This window comes from Podarcis liolepis (genome assembly GCF_965112155.1).
Source record: "Podarcis liolepis genome assembly, chromosome: 11".
In the NCBI taxonomy this organism is placed as follows: Eukaryota; Metazoa; Chordata; class Lepidosauria; order Squamata; family Lacertidae; genus Podarcis; species Podarcis liolepis.
In genome coordinates this window covers 39,754,484-39,777,687 of record NC_139565.1, presented here as the reverse complement: position 1 = coordinate 39,777,687, position 23,204 = coordinate 39,754,484, and the positions used below count along the sequence as shown (strand labels likewise).

The window sequence follows — 23,204 nt, the reverse complement described above, 5'->3', positions numbered from 1 at the left end:
TTTATGTCAGTCACCTGAAATCAACACCTCTGAGGTTTACCTTGAAAGTACCTGTGGTGGTGGTTTTTCCAGCAACCGTTTTGCGCATTATGTTACATCTCTTCCTCTTTTGAAAGAAAGAAAATAGCCTGGGGGGCAATAATAATTTCACGTACTCCTTGTATAAAGGGACTGGCAATGTTTCAAGATTTGTCAACACTGTCCCATCAGATTACTACAGAACCAAATGCTGAGGGGCTGATCAGAATCATTATTCCTTATTTGGTGCCAGCATTCATGTTGATGCCACTACTTTGTTGTCAAACTTGACCCACCTTAATCCCAGCAACAAAGATCTTCCCATCAAGCTCATGTGTGTTGCACAGAACCTGGGTCCCCTCTTGGTCCCTAGGAACATAAACCACTACACCAGTGTGACATAGTGGTTAGAGTGTTGGGCTAGGACCTTGGAGAACATCTGAGTTTAGATAGGGCCATCTTAGTGGGAGTTCCCTCTGCCGGCCACTCACCACCACTCCTTGTAAGTTACTTAGATCTTTTTGGTTAGACAGTCTTTTGGTGAATTGTGAGATCTGTTCCTGGTGTTTGTTTTGATTGTTGATGGACTGTTCTATTATACGATATACGATATCTTTATTGTCATTGTCCCATACAGAACAATGAAATTGAAAATCTACATAAAACATTCAAAAACCCCTAAAAACTCTGAAACCCCATTTTAAAATCTAATATACTATCATATATTCTTCTTTTATTTAAATGAGAAGCTTTAATTTAATTAGTCTTCTGATACTGTATCTTTAAATCCTATTCTGAGCTACCTTGGGAGCCTTTATAAAGGACTAGTTGTTAGGATACAAGATCTTAAATAAACTCTACCTCCTCTAACCCTTTATATTTTATTTATTTTTATTGCATGTCTATTCTGCCTTTCCTTGAAGGGACTCAAAGTGGCATACATGGTTCTTCCAGGTCCCCCCTTTCATCGTTACTACAACACGGTAAATTAGGCTGAGAGATGGTGACTGGCTCAAGGTCACCCAATGGCTTTCGTATGTGAATGGGAAATCAGAGCCATGTCTTCTCAGTCCTATTCTCAGACAGCTTTCCCTACCCTATTGTTTTAGACTACAATTCCTGTCTATGACCAGTGATCAGGGAAGATGACAGTTGTAGTCAAAAATAGCTGGAGGGCACCAGGTAGGGGAAGGCTACTCTAGCCACTACGCATCACTAACTCTTGCTATACAGAAATATTATCTGGAACTGTTAAGGAAAGCAGAGACTCGTCCCATTGTGTCATTTATATCCCCTGATATTATTTCAGTTGTTTTAGAAGCAAATGGACTGGACTGCTAGTTTGCCTGTGTTACAAAAGCAACAACAAAGCCAAAGTCCTGTACTGTAATATACAGGGATAGTTTTAACCATTATGATAAAATTTGATAAATAAGTCCATCTTGTAATTATGATAAATTGCTCCTTCTGCTTCTTGCTCCTTAGAACTTTTGGAATTTCCTGCAAAGGAAAATGTTTCTTTCTTTTTTTTCCTCTCAGAAAGGGGAGCAGTGGTCATATTAACAGCTATAGATAAATGTGGACTACTTGAAGCTTGTCCATGATAAGAAATGGAATAAGCTGTACTGCAGAAAGCTTCAAGGACAGATCATAACTGGCAGGTGTTCTCATTTATTTATTTAAAATATATCTATCCCTTGTTTATATGTTTGGTTTCCAACCAAACTTGCTTTTTTTGACTGGAGGGAAAGGTCAGTACAAGTGAGATTTGGACCAGGATATATGTAGCATCTGGAGACAGGGGGCACCTGAAGGACAATTGCAGAGGGATTTAGGCCTAAGGATCCACAGCTATTTGGATTAATTTGATATTGCTAGAGATGTGGCTCTCCAAACAAGATTGAACAAGAAAAATTTCCGCTGTCCTAAGTCTAAGGAGTTTGGCTTTAACATATTTTGTTTGACTTATATTTTGTAAACAATTCTGATTTAGCATGAGAGGGGCAACAAAAATGGTGAAGATCAAAATCTATGACCGAAGGTGGAAGGAGTTTGGTATGTTTACCTTGGAGAAGAGACAATTAAGAAATGACATGAGAGCCATCTTAAGACATTTGAAGGGCTATTACATAGAATGTAGAACCTGGAAGAACAGGCTGAAATTTTTAAAAGTTATTTCATCTAAATATTATGAAGAGTTTTATGACAGTATGAACTGTTGAAATATGGGATGGGCTGCCTCAGAATGCGACGAACTCTTCTTCATTACAAGCAGAAGCTAGATGACTACTTGTCAGGGATGCTGTAGTTGTGGGTTTCACATATTGGCTGGGGTTGGACTAGTTTGCCTTTGAGGTACCTCTTAACTCTGATTCCATAAAATACTGAAATGCTCCAGCCGGCATGGTTAGACCATAGGTTTGCAACATAATTTACAGGAAGGCTGGACGATGTTCATTAAATAACACTTGCATCCACTTTAATGGCATATGAAGCAGTTTTAGATTTCTCCTCAGGGAATAGAGATCCTCAAAACACATTGCAGCTATGTTTACTAGAAATGAGGTACTTAATAATATACAGTTAGCATCAGTTGCTTCTGGTTCCTTTTTTCACTGTCCAATTCTTTCTGGCCCTGATACTTCATAGTATTTAGGCAAGTATGGATTGAATATCACCTGCTCTTTTTTAAAAGGGTTTTGAGGGGATATTACATGTGGATTTTGGCAAATAATTTCAGTGTGAATTTTTTAAAAAAAGGAGTGAGGGAGATTTTCCATATACAAACAGAAAAGGCTTCTCCCCTTTGTCTGAAAATTAGTTCATGCTCATTACCTTTAAATATCTGTTGGGTTATATTATATGAGAAACCCTTGGGGGGTTTTCAGTGCAGTGTAAAGTGTCTTCATTTTTATCACTCTTTTTGTAGATTCTCAGTTGAGATTCCCCCACCTCTTGCTGCCCTAAGGGCAAAAGGTCTGTCAGTTGAGACTGTAAATATGAAACAGAGCTCTCTCTCTCTGTGTTTTTATTTCCCTTTTCTGTTTGGGGCAAGCAGCCGTCTCTCCAAAGACCTGTCAGCCTTAGGTCTTGTGCCATCCATTTTAAAAAATTGACATCTGGGTTCAGTATAGATTTACTAATCTGCAACCTAGTGCATTGCTTTCCCCCCTATAATTATCTGTCGTTTGATCTTCTGCTAGTGTCATTTTGTTCCTCAAGTTTCTGTGCCCCATAATTGTTTAAAAACCATGCCTGAAGTATCATTCTGGTTGCAACATTGTATGTCTGTCTTCTTTCTCAGAATAATTAGTTTCATTGTAAAGGTAGTTTAGGGCAGTGTTTCCCAACCACTGTTCCGCGGCACACTAGTGTGCCGCGAGATGTTGCCTAGTGTGCCGCGGGAAAAATTAAAAAATTTGAAAGATTTTTTTTTTAATTCAAATTTTCGATTGGGGCGCCGTCACTAGATGACCCCTGGGGTTCCCTCCCTCCCTCCCGCTCTGCGCCTCCCTCCTCCTCCTCCGGGGAGGCCCTTCCTGGCTCTCGGCCAAGGCTTGGCGGCTGCCACTCACTCACTCGCTCGCCCACCCGTCCCTCCATCCCTGCACCCGGCCTCTCCCCCTCCGTCCCCGGCGCGGGGCCTGCCGGGATCCGTAGTCCCCTCACCTTTGGGCTCCGCGCCCGCGCAGGGTGCGCGAACTACGTTTCCCAGCGTGGCCTGGCGGGCGTTTTGTTTGAAGCTCTCTTCTCCCGGCCATGGAATGAGCGCAGCGGCGGCGGCCGGGCGGGCAGGGGCTCTTCCGCGCAGACCCCACGCAGCCTGCCTGCGCCCCCGCGGAGATCGGGCGGCAGGATGGAGCCCGGGGATCCCCGCGGAGGCGGAGCGGCGGAGGCGGAGGCGGAGGCTGCCCCCCAGGTAGGGCTGCGTCGGGGGGGTGTTATTTTTGCAATGCTGCATCCGCGCCAGAGGGGACGCATCGGACCGCGGGGAGACCCCTTGGCGGGCGTGCAAGGCAATGCATGCGTGCAGGCGTTGCATGGAGTGCAGTGCAATGCAATGGCAACGCGGCGCCCTGCATGCATGCAATTTCCACTGGCGCTCCGGATTTGGCAGGTGAGGGGGGTCCCCAGTGGGCGGCAGAGAGAGCCGGGAGGGCGAAGGGGAGCCGGGGGGGATCAGCGCTGCTCCCCGAGCCGAGTCCGGGGGGAAACTTCGGCATCGTTGCGCCGGATGTTGGAAGCGGAGGCTGGCGGGGGCCCCTCACCTGCAAAGCCTGGTCGCCTCTCATATATTTCGTGCATTGCATTCATCGCCCGCTTTCTCCTCCAAGGAGCTCCCGGGGGCGCGCGTGGTTCTCCCCGTGTTATCCTCGCAACAACAGCCCTGCGAGGTGGGTCAGGCGAGTGGCCCAAGGGAGCACCCAGGGATTGTCCTGGCCAGGTGGGGTGATTTGAACCCTGCTCTCTGCCCGGTCTTCGTCCTCATTTAGCCCCCACATGTGCATGACTGTGCATGACTGAGGTTTTCCCCCCTCGTCTTGGCTGGTGTGAGTCTGTGCTGTTAATTAATGGGGTTCTGCCTTCGGAGAAGATGAGCCAGCCCTCAAGGAGGTGATTATGTAATTTGCTAGCAATTCATGTCCCTCCCGGCGTGACGCTGCGCGCTGACGTCACGGGGCTGTAATGGTGGTGTGCCTCGAGATTTTTTTTCATGAAACAAGTGTGCCTTTGCCCAAAAAAGGTTGGGAAACACTGGTTTAGGGGACGGCAAAACTGAAAAAAGCCTGATTATTACATTTAGAGAGCATTTATTGCTCAGTATAATAGCACTCTGATTAAACAATAATTCAAGGTTGTGGTGTGTATTTAGTGATGCCCCCATCACAAAAACACATGTCTTCCTAGGGTTGCCTTTGTACAATAAATCCTGGTATAGACATAACAAACCATGGCTTATTGGATTGGTAATGAGTCATATGTAAGCACACTCTCTGCTTCCTCTGCCCCGTCCTTTCTCCCCTTGTACATCCAGCTTTCCCAGAGCCTTCCTGGTGACATTTAAATAATGTTTAAAATATTTTCATTTGGCCTGCTATTCCTAATATGACTTCAATGATTTTCATCCAAAACGACTGAGTGAGTGAACAACTCCACCATATCTGATGCACTGCTACAACAAATACTTAAAAAACTTGCCTTTCCCATATTCTGTTATTCATGTTTGTTTTTTCTTATTAGCATGATGAAATCGGTTTACAGTTCTTTTTAAAAAAGAAATGTGCTGTTCCTCGTTGCAGTGATTTGTGGTTTCCTCAGCCAAAAAGACAGGACAAAACAAGAAAGCTGTCAATAGTTCCCATTAAACATAAGAGCAGCAGCTAGTTCTAACAGCTGGAGAGGCTGTGCCTGGGGCAGCATCATTCAACATCCTGTAGAGCTAGTCTTGGGCACTAAATAAAAGAGTAAAATAGATTAAGACAAAGGATTGCTGAAAGCTGCTGGAAACCTGAATCCAGTCTTGCCAGTGAAGGAGACGTTTGTCTCTTATCTTCTCACCAGTCCTTTGTATAATCTCTTGATCTTGTGCTAGTCTGAACCAAATGATCTCAAGCCTAATTCATTTTTAGATTACTTTTCAGCTTTGGTAAATGCATTGCACTAGTTTATTAAATTTGCATTTCTTTCCTATGATCATTCATTCAAATAATTGAGCACACAGGCCCTCAAACTGCTTTCTTCACACATTTCCTATACAGTGGTACCTTGGTTGTCAAACTTACTCCGTTCCGGGAGTCCGTTTGACTGCCAGAACCGTTCAAAAACCAAGGCACGGCTTCTGATTGGCTGCAGGACCTTCCTGCACTCAGTCAGAAGCCGCAGAAGCCACGTCGGACGTTCGGCTTCCAAAGAACATTCGAAAACTAGAACACTTACTTCCAGATTTTCGGGAGCCAAAACGTACGAGTACCAAGGCGTTCAAGAACCAAGGTACGACTGTATACCCTTGATAAGCATATATCTTGGGAGTAGTAGTGGTATTGGCTAAATAAATCATTTGAAATTTAAATTTGTTGTACTAACATTAGGCTCGGTTTGGGAGAGAGAGGACAGAGAAGAAGAGAGTTACAGTGAGGATGACCTGAGTTTGCTAGCCAAACTGAAGCCATGAGGACTACAGAACTAGGCTAAAGTTAGAAATATAGGAAGCTACCTTATACCAAGTCAGACAATTAGTCTGTCAAGCTTGGATTTATCTATCCTGACTGGCAGTGGCCCTCAAAGATTTCAGGCCTAGCCCTACCTAGATATGCCGGGTGCCTTATGTATGTAAAAGCTTTGGGTCTGCATGTTTGCAAGAAAGAAAGTTTGCTTAATTCATTTTTTGGCATTTATAACTTGCCTTTCTGAGATAAAATCAAGGCAGCTAAAGGCCAATTCCCTATGTTCTTTTCAGGCACTTAAAAAGGTAAAGGTAAAGGTACCCCTGCCCGTACGGGCCAGTCTTGCCAGACTCTAGGGTTGTGCGCCCATCTCACTCAAGAGGCCGTGGGCCAGCGCTGTCCGAAGACACTTCCGGGTCACGTGGCCAGCGTGACATCGCTGCTCTGGCGAACCAGAGCCGCACACAGAAACGCCGTTTACCTTCCCGCTGGTAAGCGGTCCCTATTTATCTACTTGCACCCGGAGGTGCTTTCGAACTGCTAGGTTGGCCGGCGCTGGGACCGAACGACGGGAGCGCACCCCGCCGCGGGGATTCGAACCGCCGACCTTTCGATCGGCAAGCCCTAGGCACTGAGGCTTTTACCCACAGCGCCACCTGCGTCCCAGCAACTTCAGGCACTTACTTGGCATTTAAACCATCTCTTCCTAGAATGAGTAGTGTTAATAACGGATGAAAGGATTTGCACAGTTCCCTAATTCACCTTCCATACATAGGGGAGTCCATCAGTGCCTTGCTCACAGAGCGTTGTAGTGTAGTCCACTTCTATGAGCTCTTAAATGCACAAACAAGCAGATGAAAAGAATATATTAATCACCTCCGGACTCTCTTTCAACATTCAGGTTGGGGTCTGCACCAAATGTTAATATACTAAGTAGTGTTAGTTGTATCACTATAAAAACTTCACCAGAAAACCAAACATTTTGTTTGTTAGTTAGCAACTCCTATTTCCTAGTCAGTAATTCCAATTCCTGGAAGAAGAAAAACCTCACTTTGTTGCATACAATTCTGTTCACAAATATTCCACTCACACAAATCTACAAATAGTTATGTCAAGATTTTAAAAAAAACAAAAACCCTGTGTTTGAAGTGGCTGGTAGGTTTTCAGCTTTAGTGAGTACTGTTTCTGGGATGTTCCAAAAACTGAAGGTATAGCCTCTTAAAAATTGATAAATTGCTTTTGATATGTTTTCATCAAATTTCACATAGCAGGGCAGGGGTTTCAGGAATCATTTTGGTTCTTGATTTGGGACCATAACTGCAGTTTTAAGGAGTTTCACCAACAATTTCATGAATAGGGTTCTGTATTTATCTACATTAATACACTAAATTGTTAAATATGAATATTCAAGTTTGTTAAAGATGAATCAGAAACCCAAATTTGAACAAAATCAATCTTCAAATAAATAATGGTAGACCTTAAATACATTTTTATTAGATTATTGGTGTTCAGTTCTTTATAGAACAGGACTATGTTTACAATTATAACCTGAGGAAATTATTTTAGATAATGTTGTTGTTTTTGGCAGCGCCTTGCTGCAAAATATTTAAAAACAAAACTAATACGGAACACAGTAAAAACTGGATCCAAACCCTATATTTTTGCAACCTATCATATTTTTTGTACTATACAATGGGGCATAAAACTTCAGTATTATAAAGTGGAATACTTAAGCACCAGTTTGTAAACTCAGGCAAAACCCAAAAAGAACATGGATAGCATACTACTTTCCATGGAATCACTATTCCAACTTGAATAAATGTCAGAAGCAAAGAATATTCTGCAGAGTTGCAGAGATACAACATAACAAGGATAAATTAACAAAGTTGGCCCAACAGTCCATTTTTTCCTTTATATATGACCTTTATATATGACAGTACTACAGTGGCATAGGATAAAAGGGAAATAGACCATTGTGGTTCACTTGAAGCTCTGGAAGGCGAATATTGTATGTTATGTAGCAGGCTTGTACCTGGCATTGGGTAGGAATTCTGAGAAACCAAAAATAATAATAAATTCAGTTTTGAAACAGTAGTTAAAATCAGTGCATTTTTGAAATGTTCTGTCTGCCATCTTGATTCAAAATGGCGTTCAGTTGTAACCAACTTAGATGAAAAACTGCTCCTTGAACTCAGCAACTATCATGCAGAATTTGGTTAATGGATGTCCAAATGCATAGCAAAAACAAGCAAGCAAACCTTTCCAAAACAGATGCATGTCCCGTGCAGTGGCAGCGAGTTCAGACCATGCTTTCAGGACTTCCTTCCCCTACTCCCCCACCACAGTCCCAGACTTCACCACCAGGAACAGTCATAAAGGGCTGGTGGGGAGGCAAAGGCAACCTCAATACAAAATACATAGAAAATGCATTGAGTTAAATCCAGAATTAGTCATGCTTAGAGTAGACTCTTTGGAATCAATGGACCTACTACTCTAACCATAATTAAGTCTCAATTAAACCCTTTGCTGCATGATGTACACCTGTTGTTCACATCTGAGACATTTTGTTGCCTGAAGTGAAGGACGATTTGCTTTGCCTTTCCACATATTAACACCTCAGATTGTAAGTAGTTTGCGTGAACTCCAGTGTACTGCCAGGACCTATTTAAATCTTAACATATACAGTGGTACCTCAGGTTACAGACTCCGCTAACCCAGAAATAGTGCTTCAGGTTAAGAACTTTGCTTCAGGATGAGAACAGAAATCGTGGGATCACGGCGCGGTGGCAGCAGGAGGCCCCATTAGCTAAAGTGGTGTTTCAGGTTAAGAACAGTTTCAGGTTAAGAACGGAACTCCGGAACGAATTAAGTACTTAACCTGAGGTACCACTGTATGTGTCTTGTTCTGGTCAGGTGACACTGAAATTGTATTTTCCACAATTTGTACTTTTTTCTTTTTTGATCATCAATTTTGTGTGGGATTTAACTAATGAGTCTGCTCGTGCAATGGGGCTTTTCCCCCACCCCCACTCCAAAATTGGCTCATGGGAAGGGTAGGAGAATCCCCAGAGCAGTGTGCAGGGGAAGATAGTGGGGGATTGTTCTATCTAGGTAGACAAAATGCTAGCCCTGAATGCTAGCCCTGATGGAACAATCACCTTAGAACGATGCTGGATTCTTTCAGGGGTGGGCGGATATATTATTGTGAACCACCCTGAGATATTGTGATGCAGAGCAGTATATAAATAAAATAAATAAATAAACAAACAAGCAATATTATTCCAAATCCAAGTACAAAGTACTATTCTCAAATCTATTCCCATTTCTTCTGCGACATGAAAAGCTGATATAGAGTGATATATAGTGTTAGCATACTCAGAGTAGACCATAATTCACCATCCCTTTGACTTCAAATCGTTTTTAATCTGCCAAACTAAAACAGCAATTGTGTACTCACTTAGTGTACAAAACTCCTTGAACTAAATTGGTTTTATTTCTGACTAGACATGCAGTCAGTCAGTTTTCTCAGCAAATTGTGTTTTCTAATGAGTTCATATGTCAAATAGCTAACCAGACAGTATTCAGCACTAGAGGTGATTTATGTAGTCTTATTTCTCTCTCTTCCCCGGTGATGGCATCACAGTCATCCTTGGCTCAGTGCATGTTTTCCTTGGTTTCTAAATGCAGATGACAAAGCTGCCCCAAACAGCATTGTTGCAGAATATCTGGAAGAAAAAAAGAAATATGAACAACTGAAACAGCAGCAGCCGAAGAAGGGACCTTCCCGTGAAGTTCAGGTAAATAATCGAAGATGATGAAACCAGCATGATGTTTTTAAAACTAATTCAGTTACCCTTTCATTATCTGAGGCAGTGTGTCTCTCAGTACTGTCCACTAGAAATCTGGTTAGCCACTGTGAGAACAGGATCCTGGGCCAGTGGACATTTGGCTTCATCCAGCAGGACTTCCCTTCTGTTCTCAAAGTTTCTCTTTCATTTTGTTAATGTTGAATTGTGGTCTGAAAACTTAGCTTAATTTTACAATCTTCCAATAAATCAGTAGTCTTCAAATGGTTTGGGGATGGAAAGCTGGGATTCTGTGCAGTCCCGTATAGAAGTTCTGCAGCTGTGTAGAGCAACACTGAGAGCTTTCTCAACTTTAGGAATTCAGAAGTTACAGGTGAGCAATCTGTCTTAAGGCCAAGTAAGCTTCCCCCTCGACCACCCTTTCTCAGCCTTGGGTTCCTAGATGTTGTTTCACTACCAGTGTGCATCTAAACCACTGAGAATGGTGCTTATCTGTTTTTATTTAATAAATTAATATGACATCTATAACCTAATTTAAGCAAATTTATTACATTATGAGAATCGAATGGTTCAAATTAAAGCACACCAGATCACAATAAAATTAAATAGCTTCAGCCAGCAATAATATTAAAGCAGTACTCAGTCCATTAAGATCAGAGATCACAAAATAAAGCAGCACTGCAATAAAAGCAACCTAACTAAAACACTTAAAATGATGGAAAGACAGAGCTAAACAATTAAGTCTTTGATTCTGCTGCTGATGGTAGCATATATTTTGTTAAATTTATTTGTAACTTACCAATGGGTACATAATGGATGCAGTTATAAAGTACTGCAGAAATCTGATTTGCACAGACATTTGCAGGATGATGAGCTGCTCCACTCGGTTCAATGGGAATGAGAAACATTTTCCGGCACAGAAGATAAGGCAGCTCTGCTTGCACAGAGATCTGCATTCCCATTGGAGTACTGGCAGGTTCACTGAAGCCTCATGGGGCACATGAACTTGAAGTGAGGCAGATGAGTGGGCATACTTAGTGTCTTACAAAAACTAGAAATAGCTTGTTAGTAGTTCATTACATACGTACGTAAATACTGCACACACAGTGCATTTGCTCAGCTGATTTCACAGTGCAAGTCATCACACCAATTGGATGCTCGCTCACTTCAAGTGTTAGTGTTATTAGGACTTAAAGGTGTGGTGAACTGAGCAAGTTTTGCAGCAGTCTTGTTTTAATTCCAGACGCTGGCATTGCTGGACAGATTCAAATCAAAACTGAACCAAGCAATAGCGGAGACTCCAGAAAATGAAGTGTCTGAACCCGAAGTGGAGGATGATGAAGGATGGTAAGAAACTTTTTTGACTTGAAATGTTTGCTTAGGCGCAGCCTTTCTCAACCTGTGGGTCCCCAGATGTTGTTGAACTACAACTCCCATCACCCCTTGCTAGCAAGGCCAGAGCTCAGGGATGATGGGAGTTGTAGTCCAACAACATCTGGGGACCCACAGGTTGAGAACCACTGGCTTAGGGGAAAATGTAATCAAATTGGCTACTCTAATACCAGTGGGTCTCCAGGGTCTCAAACAGAGGATTTTTTTTTAAAAAATATTTTTTTACTATTATTCAACTTATACGCCACCGTATACCCAGAGGTCTTGAAGCAGTTCACCACAAGAATTTCAAATCACCCGCTAACTGTAGATGCCAGGGATTGAACTGGAATCTACATGTGCTTGATTGCTGAACTATGATCCCCCTCCCCTTACCGTTTGAAGTGGGTTTTCAGTTCTGCCATGGAGACAAGCTGTTCTTCCAATTCCAGTGTCACAGCAAATTCTGGTTAGCTTGAACCAGGAATTGAGGAAGGGAATTTACATGTACAAACAAGGTAAAGAGTACATTGCCTCGGTAATGGATTGGATGAGAGCCAATAAACTGAAGCTCAAGCCAGATAAGACAGAGGCACTGTTAGTGGGTGGTTCCCTAGGCTAGATGGGTGGAAGATTTCCTGCTCTTGAGGGGGTTGTTCTCCCTCTTAGAGGAGCACGTACATAGCTTGGGGGGTGTTCCACAGAGTGCCTTCTGCCAGCTTTGGTGGGTGGTCCAGATATGACCCTATCTGGACAGGGATAGCCTAACTTCTGTGGCCTGTATTCTGGTAACCTCTAGGTTGAAGACGGTTCAGAAACTTCAGCTGCTGTAAATTGCAACGACCAGGCAAAAGCATTCCTGTTTACCAAGGCCTATTGGCTATTAAATAGACTATGACTGTGAAAGTGTGGGGAAGATGACTGTTATTATGCTTATGTTACCATTAGGCTTTCTGTCAGTATGCTTTTTACTATGTTTTATTATTTTTTATCATTGATGTTTTGTAATGTGCTTCTAATGTTGTACACTGCCCTGAGATCTTTTGATAAATGGTGGTATATAATAATAAGAATAATAAGAATAATACAGTCACAACTGTGATGCTCAAACTGAGTTGGTGTTACATGTGAACCAAGCAAGAGAGCTGTTCCTACCATTGGAAAGTCATGACTCCTTGTTTCATAAAAGCTAAAATTACAAGACTGAGTATATAACTAATAACTTATTCCTCATCATAATGTACTGTAACATTCAAAATGTCTGTTTGCTAGTTTAATAGGCTGCAATTTGTGCTAACAGTCCTATTTAAAAGTCAAAAGAAAATAGTGCTAAATATTTATTGGAAGATGAAACATGTAGGTGATGCTGGAGACATAAGGCCTTGAGCTGACACATTAAGAATAACAAGTCTTGCTTCTCCCTACACTTCATGTGTAAAGGACACAGACTTCCTCCAAGTTCTAAAAGTGTTGCTTGCCAAAGGGTGCCTACATTTGTTGTTGGCAAGCAGGGGAAATGAGAAAACTTAATGTAAATAGGTATGGAACTAGATGTTCTGAGCAACTTATGCTAAATGCTTGAGTTATAGCATATTTTTGAGATGGCAGTAAGGAGGAGAGGCCTTTGGATAAACTGCTTGCAGCTACTGTAGAAATCTTCACTGTGTTTGCGTTTTCTGCTCTTAAGGATCCTGGGTCATATAGCAGACTTAATCTCATGTTCTGCATTTATTTTGTGATGATGATGAAGGAAGGAAGGGGAAATCACCTAGTTGCTTGTTGCTGAACCAACTTTTTTTTTTTAAATTGTACAATCAAATTTGATCTGCAGTGATCTCCAGTTTTTAATATCCTTTTTTTACAAACAAGGTTTTCAAATGCTTAAAATGAAAGTAACAAGCAGGAAATTTGAGGGAAGGGGAAATTTCGTCAGCAGTCATTAGATGAACAGATAATGTTTGCACACCTATACTGCATTTGAACCGCGGATCTTTGGTTCTTCCCTTTTAAAGTTCTGCAATTCACTATACACGTCACTTGTTAAACTACAGGTGCTGAAGGCAGACTTTGTTTCCTCAGTAAAACACATGGCTGCTGCTGTTTCTTCTGGAGATACCTAGAACAGCAGCATGGCTAGTTAGCTAAACTTTTGATTAACAGTTAGAATTACAATCCTGAGTTATAAACTATTCTGAAAACAGAAATAGTATTTTCTTTCTTGGACATCCTGCCTTAGTTATAAAGTTGTATCTTCAGGTTGGGCCAGGGCAGTTAATATGTAAAGACCATGGTTATTTTTCAGGAATATAACCCTAGAACATTTGTAATATTTTAGGACCTCTTCATATGATACTTGGACACCAGGAATTCACTGTTGATTTCCAGTGCTATTTTTCTAGAAAAAGAGGGGCCAGAACTCACCATGAATGCCTCCCTTGTTCTCATTTAATAGCAATGGCACCTACCTGAGAGCGAGTTCTGGCTGGAAAAAAGCTCTGTTGGTTTCCATGGTGTAGTGTGGATTTAATGATGCATAACTTCTCTGGATCAGTTGCCATACATCTTCCTCTAGACTAGAAGACCCACATGTTCCCTCTGTGCTTGCTGTCTTCTCCCATCAGATGAAAGTTTTGAAGTTAGATTTTGAGGGTTCCTAACACACACGTCTCCACTCACGTACAGCAATTCCTTCTTTTTGTCCAAACCAGGAAACTAATTGTTTAGGCATATCTTGGAAACCAAGATCAACTATGATATCCTATCCTGGTTTGCAGGTCAAGCACATTCATAGTTTTGGCAGGCCAGGAAGGGAAGGGATTCAGAGGGGTAGGATGGACGAAAGACTTGAGGATTGTTGTTAAACTGAAGGCTCATTTGTGTAGCACCAAATCAGGGATAGCCTGTATCAGCCCACAGCCAGACATAAACCACAACAATAATATATATAAATTGCAACAGCAGAAACCGTTCTCCAGCTTCATGCTTGACTACTTTGGAGTGGGCGGCTTGTAGATTTTGACATTCAGAATCTCAATAACCTTAAGACTATAAAAAGTGCAAAGAATCTCATGGTTGGGGGATTAGTTTGGAGGACAAAGAATATTTTTGGACTTGGACCCTTCTCCCCCGCCCCACCCTTTTCAGTGCCTGTAAGTAGATTGGGTGGCTGGATCCAATTGTGGCAACTTTGAAGGAATTTTTAGTGCTGACTTCCAACCCACCCCTCATAATACTGCAGTGTGCTTGAGATGATTTATTATAAATATTGTGTGAGTGTGCATGCATGTGGGATATGCATAAATTATATGATTCCTAGACCATTTTATAGGTTACGGTTGCTGCTTTTATGGAAAGTGAAAGCCAGCCAGTATGCCCTGCACCACTGTCAGGGTGTGTTATCTGAAGTAAAATGATTGCCTGTAAGACATTCTTATGTGTCCACATGAGTGGCCACACATTGAGGTATAATTTTCATTTTCTGTCAAGATAGAAGCCATTACCAATTTGTTATATTTTCTTTTATTTGGCAATCTCTCCCCTCTCTGCATTTTTGGCTGAATTGCCCTGTTGGCATGGAACACAGTAGACGTTTGGGTACTTTTCAGAAGTATTTTACTTCTCTGTGCAAAAACATTTTTAAAAAATTACAACTCTACTGTAAACAGTGTGTGTATGGTGCTTGATAATTACAACCAGACTTTACTGTTTTACAAGGCATTTGGGGAAGTGTTGTTAAAAGATCTAAGGCGTGCTTGATAGTATAGAGTTTTGTTCTAAAGTTCAGAAACTCTTGTTGGGACATATCTCTGTCGTCTGAAGCTCAGCAGCAGCTCTGCAGCGATCCTTCTCTTCCCTCCACAAACCCGGGATGTAGAACGTAAAGTGCATATAAAGCGCAGGTCGTAAACGCTGGCGGGGCATTTGCAGGGCTCTTGATGGAGCCTCGTGCAAAGGTTCGCAGACCCCTTCCGCAGGACAAACTTAGTTTTGGCATGGAAATCGCAGTTGCCGCTTTTACTCATCTTTTCTTGGCAGCTGCTGAAGTTGAGGTGTTCAGTGCTGATAAATTTGACACCAACTATTTTCATGACCATTATTAACGAGGTGCTTTTGACTTGCCTTTGGATTTTTCTTTCAAAGCTTCCATCTTTTTTCTTTTCTTTTCTTTTCTTAACGTGTCCCAGGGGATAAAGTAAGGACAGTCGCTCAGTTTCCCAAAGAGCTTCCAATGGGGGTGCCCACAAGATTCAGTTTCATTGGCTCCTGAACAGCGTGTTTCATGAGTTTGATGAATATATGCAGATCGAAAAGCATTGCAGGCTCACATATGTTTCATAGGTAGTGGTGGTGATGGCAGATGTGCATAAATGCCGAGACAGAGAGAGTGCAAGAGCAAACGCCTGCCTTTCAATTCGCCATTCTTTTTCCCCCAACCACTTGGAAGGATGAGACTCATTTATTTCTTCACTAAGAAAAGCTTTCTATGATTTCTGAAACCCTCTGCCTTGGCATAGTCATGCATGTATCCATACACCAACCCTCTGAATTCTGTCCAACCCAGGGTGGTTGAATTTATGCAGCTAGAGTCTGGCTCAGTGTTCAGAGCCCCTCATTGAGTTCTATAGAACAAAGCAAGCAGGATGGAATCCAAGATGCATTTGTCCTAGTCTTCGTCCCAGATACTGGAGTCACCATGCACAGAAGCACAGATTTAGCCTCCATCCCAATAGTGTCCACAAGCACACATTACTGGATTCTACCCATTCATATTGGGTAAAGTACTATACAGTGGTACCTCGGGTTAACATATGCTTCAGGTTAGATACGATTCAGGTTACAGACTCCGCTAACCCAGAAATAGTACCTCGGGTTAAGAACTTTGCTTCAGGATGAGAACAGAAATTGTGCTCCGGCAGCGCAGCAGCAGCGGGAGGCCCCATTAGCTAAAGTGCTACCTCAGGTTAAGAACAGTTTCAGGTTAAGAACGGACCTCCGGAACGAATTAAGTACTTAACCCGAGGTACCACTGTACTGCACTTAGGGACGGTGTTACAATCCATCATCCTTGCTATCAAGTGACTCTGCCTCCATCACTAGGGATGTCACATCTATCACAAAGACTTAAAGAAAAATGTTTATTTCCCTATTGTTTGGACTTACAGCCCGCCCTTCATCAAATGGTCCCAGTCTGGGTTATAGAAAGATCACAGTTAAATTAAGTACAATGTACGATAGAGTTACTAAAATAAAATTTAAAATCACAAAACAACCATTATTAGAGTAATAGAAGAGGAGAGCAGTAATGCACAGCAGTTCAGAAGGAGGAACGATATCAATTCAAACAAAAGCCTAGGTAAATAAGTTCATCTTGATGATGCCAGCTGCACCTCAGAGGGGAGGTAATCCCATAACATGGAGGCCACTACAGAGAAGACTCTGTCATATGTCACCACCACTCAAACCATTGTGTCTCTCCTCTACTCCCACAGATCTCTCTCATCCTCCACACAAACACACCACTAGTCATAATGACAGCTGTGGTTCCTGCATTGCAATGGGTCGGACTAGATTGGGGTTGGGTCCCTTCGAACGCTACAGTTCTATGATCTCACTGGTAGCGTGTTACTAACAGTGTTGCATACGTTTAGCCTAGATGAATAAATAGAAAGAAACTGGAAATTCTAATGACACCTAGAGTATAAAAATTCAGACACAGCAAACTCCAGACAAGAGACAAAAAACTTAACAGTGATTATCTATGTAGGCATAGGGTGAAAAATCTAGTTCTGCAAACGACACATGGAAAATAATGTCTCATAATGTGCATTGAACAAAAACACTCTACTCTTTCCACCTAGGATCCATTGCATAAGGAGGACTGAGAGTTTCCTAAGGTGTTTCAATACATCCTTCTTGCCTTCTTGTAAAGAAATATATATATATAATGCACCCCGTTTGTGAATATCGGCTTTCCTTCTTTCTCCATTTTGAGGAGAGAGTACAGCTTTCATCCAGCACAGTCTTGCCCCAATTTGACAATTTAATGCAATGGACTTAGTTCTTGTCTGCTAGGTGGTTAAATATTTTTGACGATGGGGCTTAATTTTCTGTTTAAATCCAGATTAAGTTGGTTTGGGTGACTGTTATATAAACATATTCCACTCTGGAAGTGATTACTCCAGCCATTTCAAAAGCATGCACAACCTGAGTTAATATTTGAAGCAAGATAGTTAAATGCATTCCCTGGCTGGTCTTCGGGTTTGTAGCATCAGGCTGTTCAATGTCTGCATTCCAAACTTAGATGTGCTTGAGTTTTGAATGCTTCCTAAAGCATTTACATGCTAAGGACCTTTCTTCTGGCTTGAATAAAAATTTCCAAGGGCTCATAAATGTTATAATAATTACAAGTTAAACTTTGTATGAAAAGTCAGATTAAGAATTTATTTCCAGCTCTGACAAAATCTTGGAGATGGGGTGACAACCTAAGATCTTAATTCCCCACTAAGGCATCAAAACATGAGTCATAAACAGTGCAACAAAATAGATGGCTCCATTACATGAGCAAATAATAAAACAGACCCCATGCATACTGAGCTGAATTCCTTGGAAGAACAGGACATAAGCATAACAAGTTACAATGAGTCATAGGATACCAAGAGTTTATCACAAGCATGCAAGCATTTGGGTCCTTGAGAGTTTGGTAGCCCAAAGAGCTGTCTTCACCCTGTCACCCAACATTAAGAAGAAGACCCTTTATTATACGGTTCAAAAATGCAATTGGCTTGGGTCACTGTTGTGACCAACTGAGGTCCCAACAGTTTTTGCATATTTTGTCTTTTCCTTAGTCCAGACATGGAGAACCAGCAGCCCTCCAGATGCTGTTAGATTCCAAATCTCCTCAGCCCCTGCTCAGGGGCTGGTGAGAGTCATGGTCCAACAACATATGGAGGGCTACAAGTTCTCCATTCCAATTTTAATCCTCTTGTGGCTAGTTGGCTGAGCAGCAACCTATGGATGATACCAGAAGGACATACCTTCCAACTTTTTCCAACACAAAACTGGGATCTTCCAGGACGCTCTCAGGTGAGTTACTTGACTGCACCTCACTCTTGCCCTGAAAAAGTGCTTTTAGGAGGCGAGATCTCATGCAGCCCTGAAAAAGTGCTTTTTCGGGACAAGAGCACAGCGTGAGAGGGTGCAAGGTCACGGCACACAAAATGGCTGCCAAGATCTTGCACAGGAAAATGGAATGTCCTGGGCCCAGTTTGACCCCCTCTATGGGATCCTGTAAGTTACCTCTTTGGCCCTTTTATCAGCTCATGTGGAACCAACATGGATAGCTGGCCCTGACGAATACTTTAGGTTCCCTGCAGTCATTTAATTTTATCCTGATTCTAATTTTTGACCTATATTTTAATCAATTGTTCGATTGCCTTTTAATGTATTTGATGTTAGTCACCCTGAGCCCATTCTTGGCTGAGGAGGGCTGGGTATAAATAAAAATTTACCTACTTAACTTTTTCTGGGGTGCTTGGAAGGTGTGAAATGTTGGAGCTGGGGCCTAATGGTCCTGTTCAACTGGATTATGCCGTAGCATTATCTAAATTTGAGGATAATGGTGCTGACCTTCCTCATAGAGTGGTTGTAAGGATTGATGGAATGATATATGGAAATCCCAATGCACTCTCAAAAGGCCCTATGTAATTGCTAATAACTTGGACCAGATTCAAGCGAGTCTGAGGGAGCCAGCACATTGAGTCCCACTAGTGCAATGTGTCTTTCCCACATCTTCTCTCTTGCCCTTCACAAATTGGTTGCGGGGGGGGGGGGTCTGAAGAACCGCCAGAACAGCATGCAGTGGGCAAGCAGATGGAACAATCAGAATGCAGGGCTCCCTTTTGCCCTTGCATTTACCTTAAAGCTACACTTCACCATAGCAGGAGATCTGTAAAGGTGAACAAACTGTCCCTTGGGCACCTTGACCTCACATTTTATCATTAAGGAAAATTTCACCGTCTCTTGAGACACTTCAAGGTTCCTTGGAACATCGTTTTTGCAACATGCTTATCTGTAGAACAGGGTTGACTCTGATTTCTGTATTTTAGCCTAGCTCTAAAGGCCATTTTTCCAGTCTAGGCAATTGGTGTTTCTAGAGAGTATAGAATAAGAGGCAAAGCTAGGTATAAATCAAACTGCTCTGCCAGTAATTTTTCTACAAAGTTACATTTCTATGTGCACACATTAGTGATTGATGAAACTGATTAATACACTTTATTTGAATTTCATCATGGATAAAAATCTAACCATTATTTACTAGTATAATTAAGCTTTTCTCTCCCCCCCTTCCCCTTCTTTCCTATAGACTAAACATAGCCAGTTCCTTCGTCCTTGCCTCATAAGTCTGGCATTCAATTTTTTTTGCCTTCTTAGTTGCTTTCTGAACATTTTTCCAGTTTGTCAATCATCCACTAAAAGCACTATTCCTAAAGCCTGGACCTGCTGATAAGTCAGAACAGTCTAACTACTTCATTCATATTTATTATTATGTTGCTCTGTCCAGGCATGATTTTCATTATTATTTGGTTGATTTAAATTATTTTTTATACCACCTTTCATCATATCAGATGTCTGGGTCATGTACAGCATAAAACAAATAAAAATGTGTGTTAAAACAAGAAAACAGCAAGTAAGACTAACTCTTCCTCAGTTAAATTAATAACATACATTAAAATGCCTCAGTTAAATAAAAATGTTTTTCTGACACCTAAATGATAGTAGGCATTCTGTTGGAGAGGTCATTCCATAACTCAGACACCACTGGCAAGGAAGTCCTTTTAGATCAGTAGTCTTCAGACTTTTCAGACTTGGGACCCACCTTTAGCCCAAACATGCGTTGCAGCCCGGTAGTGCGTCTCAGCCCATTTGCTGGAGACCAATGTTTAGATGATTTTTCTATCTCTGATGGAAGAGGTGCATGGAGAAGGGCCTCAGAAGAAAATCTTGAAGAGCAGGCAGAGTAAAACCTTCCAATAGAGGTTCAACCTAGGGGTTCCCTCTACGTCACCTTATATAAAAGATTGATAAAATGGCAATAACAATAATCTATAGACAGGGAAACATGCAGTGTTTTATCTGCGGAATAACCAGTGTTATTCACATTTTTTAAAAAGCCAAATAGATGATGATTTCTCAAGCCCACCTAATGCATTCATATCTGAAGTGAGATTTGAACCTAGGTCTTCATGTCCAAATATATTTTATCAAAGAGCTCAAATTGGATTTGAACACGATTTTTGTACAGTATGACATACCACTTACTGAAAGTATTCTGATAAATAATAAGTAGCTGATAAGCTTCACTAGTGTAGTCATTTTTTTCTAATTAACTCCCCCCTTGCATGTTCTGAACTCAAGTTGATTATAAGTATGCATTAAGCAACTTTCTTAATCACATTTGTGCACAGTGGTCAAAGTCTTGATTGATTAATTCCTGTCCAGGGGGGCGCAGGGCATGTTGCATAATGTCCAATAGCTTCTTCTGCCAGAGTTGTAATTTGTAATGTTGAGAAGTTTCATATTTCAGAAGAAATGACATTTCTCTTACATATTTGTGTGTGTGTGTGTTTGTTTGAGCCAGGCATCTGACCATTTGGGTTCTGCAGCTTGTCTGCTTAGCACATGCAAAGATGAAACCCCATTGAGATAACTTAGAGACGTGTAGCAGTTTGTGAACAAACTAGAAATCTTAATGCTTTTGAAGTAATCATTGGCTTTATACCTCAAGATGAACTTCCTAGCTGTGTGCAGAAATGGTTAGAGTGGGATTGTGGGGAAATAAGCAGTTGTTGTTGTTTTACATAGGCACCTGGACCTGCATATTTCAGAGTGTTAATTGTGCAGACCTAGGATGAGGAATCCATGGTGTGCTGAACTACAGCTCCCATCATTACTAACCATTAAGTCATGCTGGTTGGGGCTGATGAGAGTTGAAGACCAACAGCATGTGGAGGGCCAGAGGTTCCCCCCCTCCAGGTGTTGACTGCACAGCCCTGCCATAGCTGCACCAGTTCCTATCAGCCATATTACCCCATAGAGGACTTCCACTTACTGGGTCACTGCTATGATGCTTCCAGTCCCCACTGAGTGGCTAGAAAATACCTCTAGGAGAAAAACAATTACCAAGTATTTCTCCTGTTTCTTCCATGGGGAGTAGATGGGGCTGGAAAAAAACGCAGTGCTTGTCAGATTGCACCCTCAAGGTACAACATGCCTTTGTGCCAGGTCACTTCTGTGATGCCCAAGAAATGTGACTCAATCCCTATGTGGTTATATACGTGTTCTCTAGGAAATCCTTTGGGAAATCATTTCAAACGTTAGGCCCCAGCATCACATATGGAGGCACCTCCATGCCCAGACATCTAGGATTTTTCCAGCCCAGACATAAAAGCCAGAGCTGACTACACTAGATAAAATTTTGATTGAATGACTTGGTCTCTCTTCATAATTGTCTGTTTGAGAAGAGGCTTTCAGTCATTCCTCTGTTATACTTCTGGTACCATTTAGGGGTTTCCCCCCATCTACTCTGATCTTTACTTACTGTGTAAAACGTGCTCTGAGGTCTGGGGTCAGCGGAATATCTTAGGAATGTGAGCCGCAACTAGGATTGTAGACTAATTGAATTATTGATCTGATCTAGTAAGGAGGTTCCTGTATCTTATAAGACCCGCTTTGTAACATTGTGTGCATCATTGTGCTGTCTGGGATGACATCTGGCCTTCACATTATCATGTCTCCTATCCGTTTGCAGTACTGGTATGTTCTCTTTTTGAAACACTTGGTCAATCTTCTTTTATCAAAACATTTGAAGTATGTTTCTTCAGCAGTTTTGGGAAATGTTTTAAATACAGTGTATGTGTGAACTGTTCCTGTAAACAATAGAACAAAGGCATCATGTCTGTGCCTTGCACAGTGGAAATACTGGAAGCATAAATCATAACGGTTTTATATGTCTGTGTTTCTGATGCTATTGCAAAACCCAGTCGGCGTTTTGCTTCCCCCCCTTCCAAGTAGCAGTATGTCAGTGCTGTGAGTTCTGGTAGCTTGGCTTTTCATAGACACATTAATATCCCACTAGACAAGTCGTTCAGAATGTTTTAAGAGCAAAATGACCACATTGGGCCTCTTAAAAGACTGGGGGTGGGAGAGAGATAAATATGTGGAAGCTCCTTTACAAAGCAAATCAGTTATCAACCTGATTTCTGCTTGGAAATGATGGGGGTTCAGTTGCTTAAATGCCCTTTGGCCTGTGACCGGATGTAGCAATGAAGCCGTGTGCATAGATGCAAGTGTTTACATCAGAACAAGCATGCACAAGCAGCATGAGGCAGGCTGCACTCTGATGCTTGCTCCTCAGCCCAACTCACCTGGACACGGCAAGAGCATCACAACATTATTTAAAAGGGAAGGGCCATAGCTCAATGGTAGAGCATCTGCTTTGAATGCAGAAGGTCCCAGGTTCAATCCCCGGCCTTTTCAGGTAGGGCTGGGAAAGCCTCTAACACTGGAATGCCACTGCCAATCATTGTAGACAACCAAAGGTCTGGCTCAGCATAAACCAGCATTCCTGTAATTCTGTTGCTCCTTCACATCCCTTTCAGAAAGGGATGGTGCTGTTGCCGTGTAGTAAGAGAGTGATTCTCAAAGGGTGATGGCAAGCGTGGCAGGAAGATTCAAGGACAATCAAAAAATATTTAAACATTTCAGGAGTATAGTATAGAAGATGATAGATATATTCTGGATATATAACCAGAAGCAATATCCACGACTCTTAAAGAGCATTGGCTAT

At 41.9% G+C, this 23,204-nt stretch overlaps 1 protein-coding gene across 3 annotated transcripts in view; it reads left to right on the top strand.

Annotated features, from left to right (window-relative positions):
- The window catches only part of CWC27 (CWC27 spliceosome associated cyclophilin), a 113,862-nt gene that overhangs the window by 78,460 nt on the left and 12,198 nt on the right, over positions 1 to 23,204 (top strand). For all 3 annotated transcript variants that reach the window (XR_014517071.1, XM_083465361.1, XM_083465362.1), the window contains 2 exons: positions 9,870 to 9,979; positions 11,232 to 11,335. Coding sequence is in view for 2 of the 3 variants with exons in the window: in XM_083465361.1 (XP_083321487.1) it covers positions 9,870 to 9,979; positions 11,232 to 11,335 (214 nt within the window). In the remaining variant the exon portion in view is untranslated. The remainder of the gene's footprint in view (positions 1 to 9,869; positions 9,980 to 11,231; positions 11,336 to 23,204) is intronic.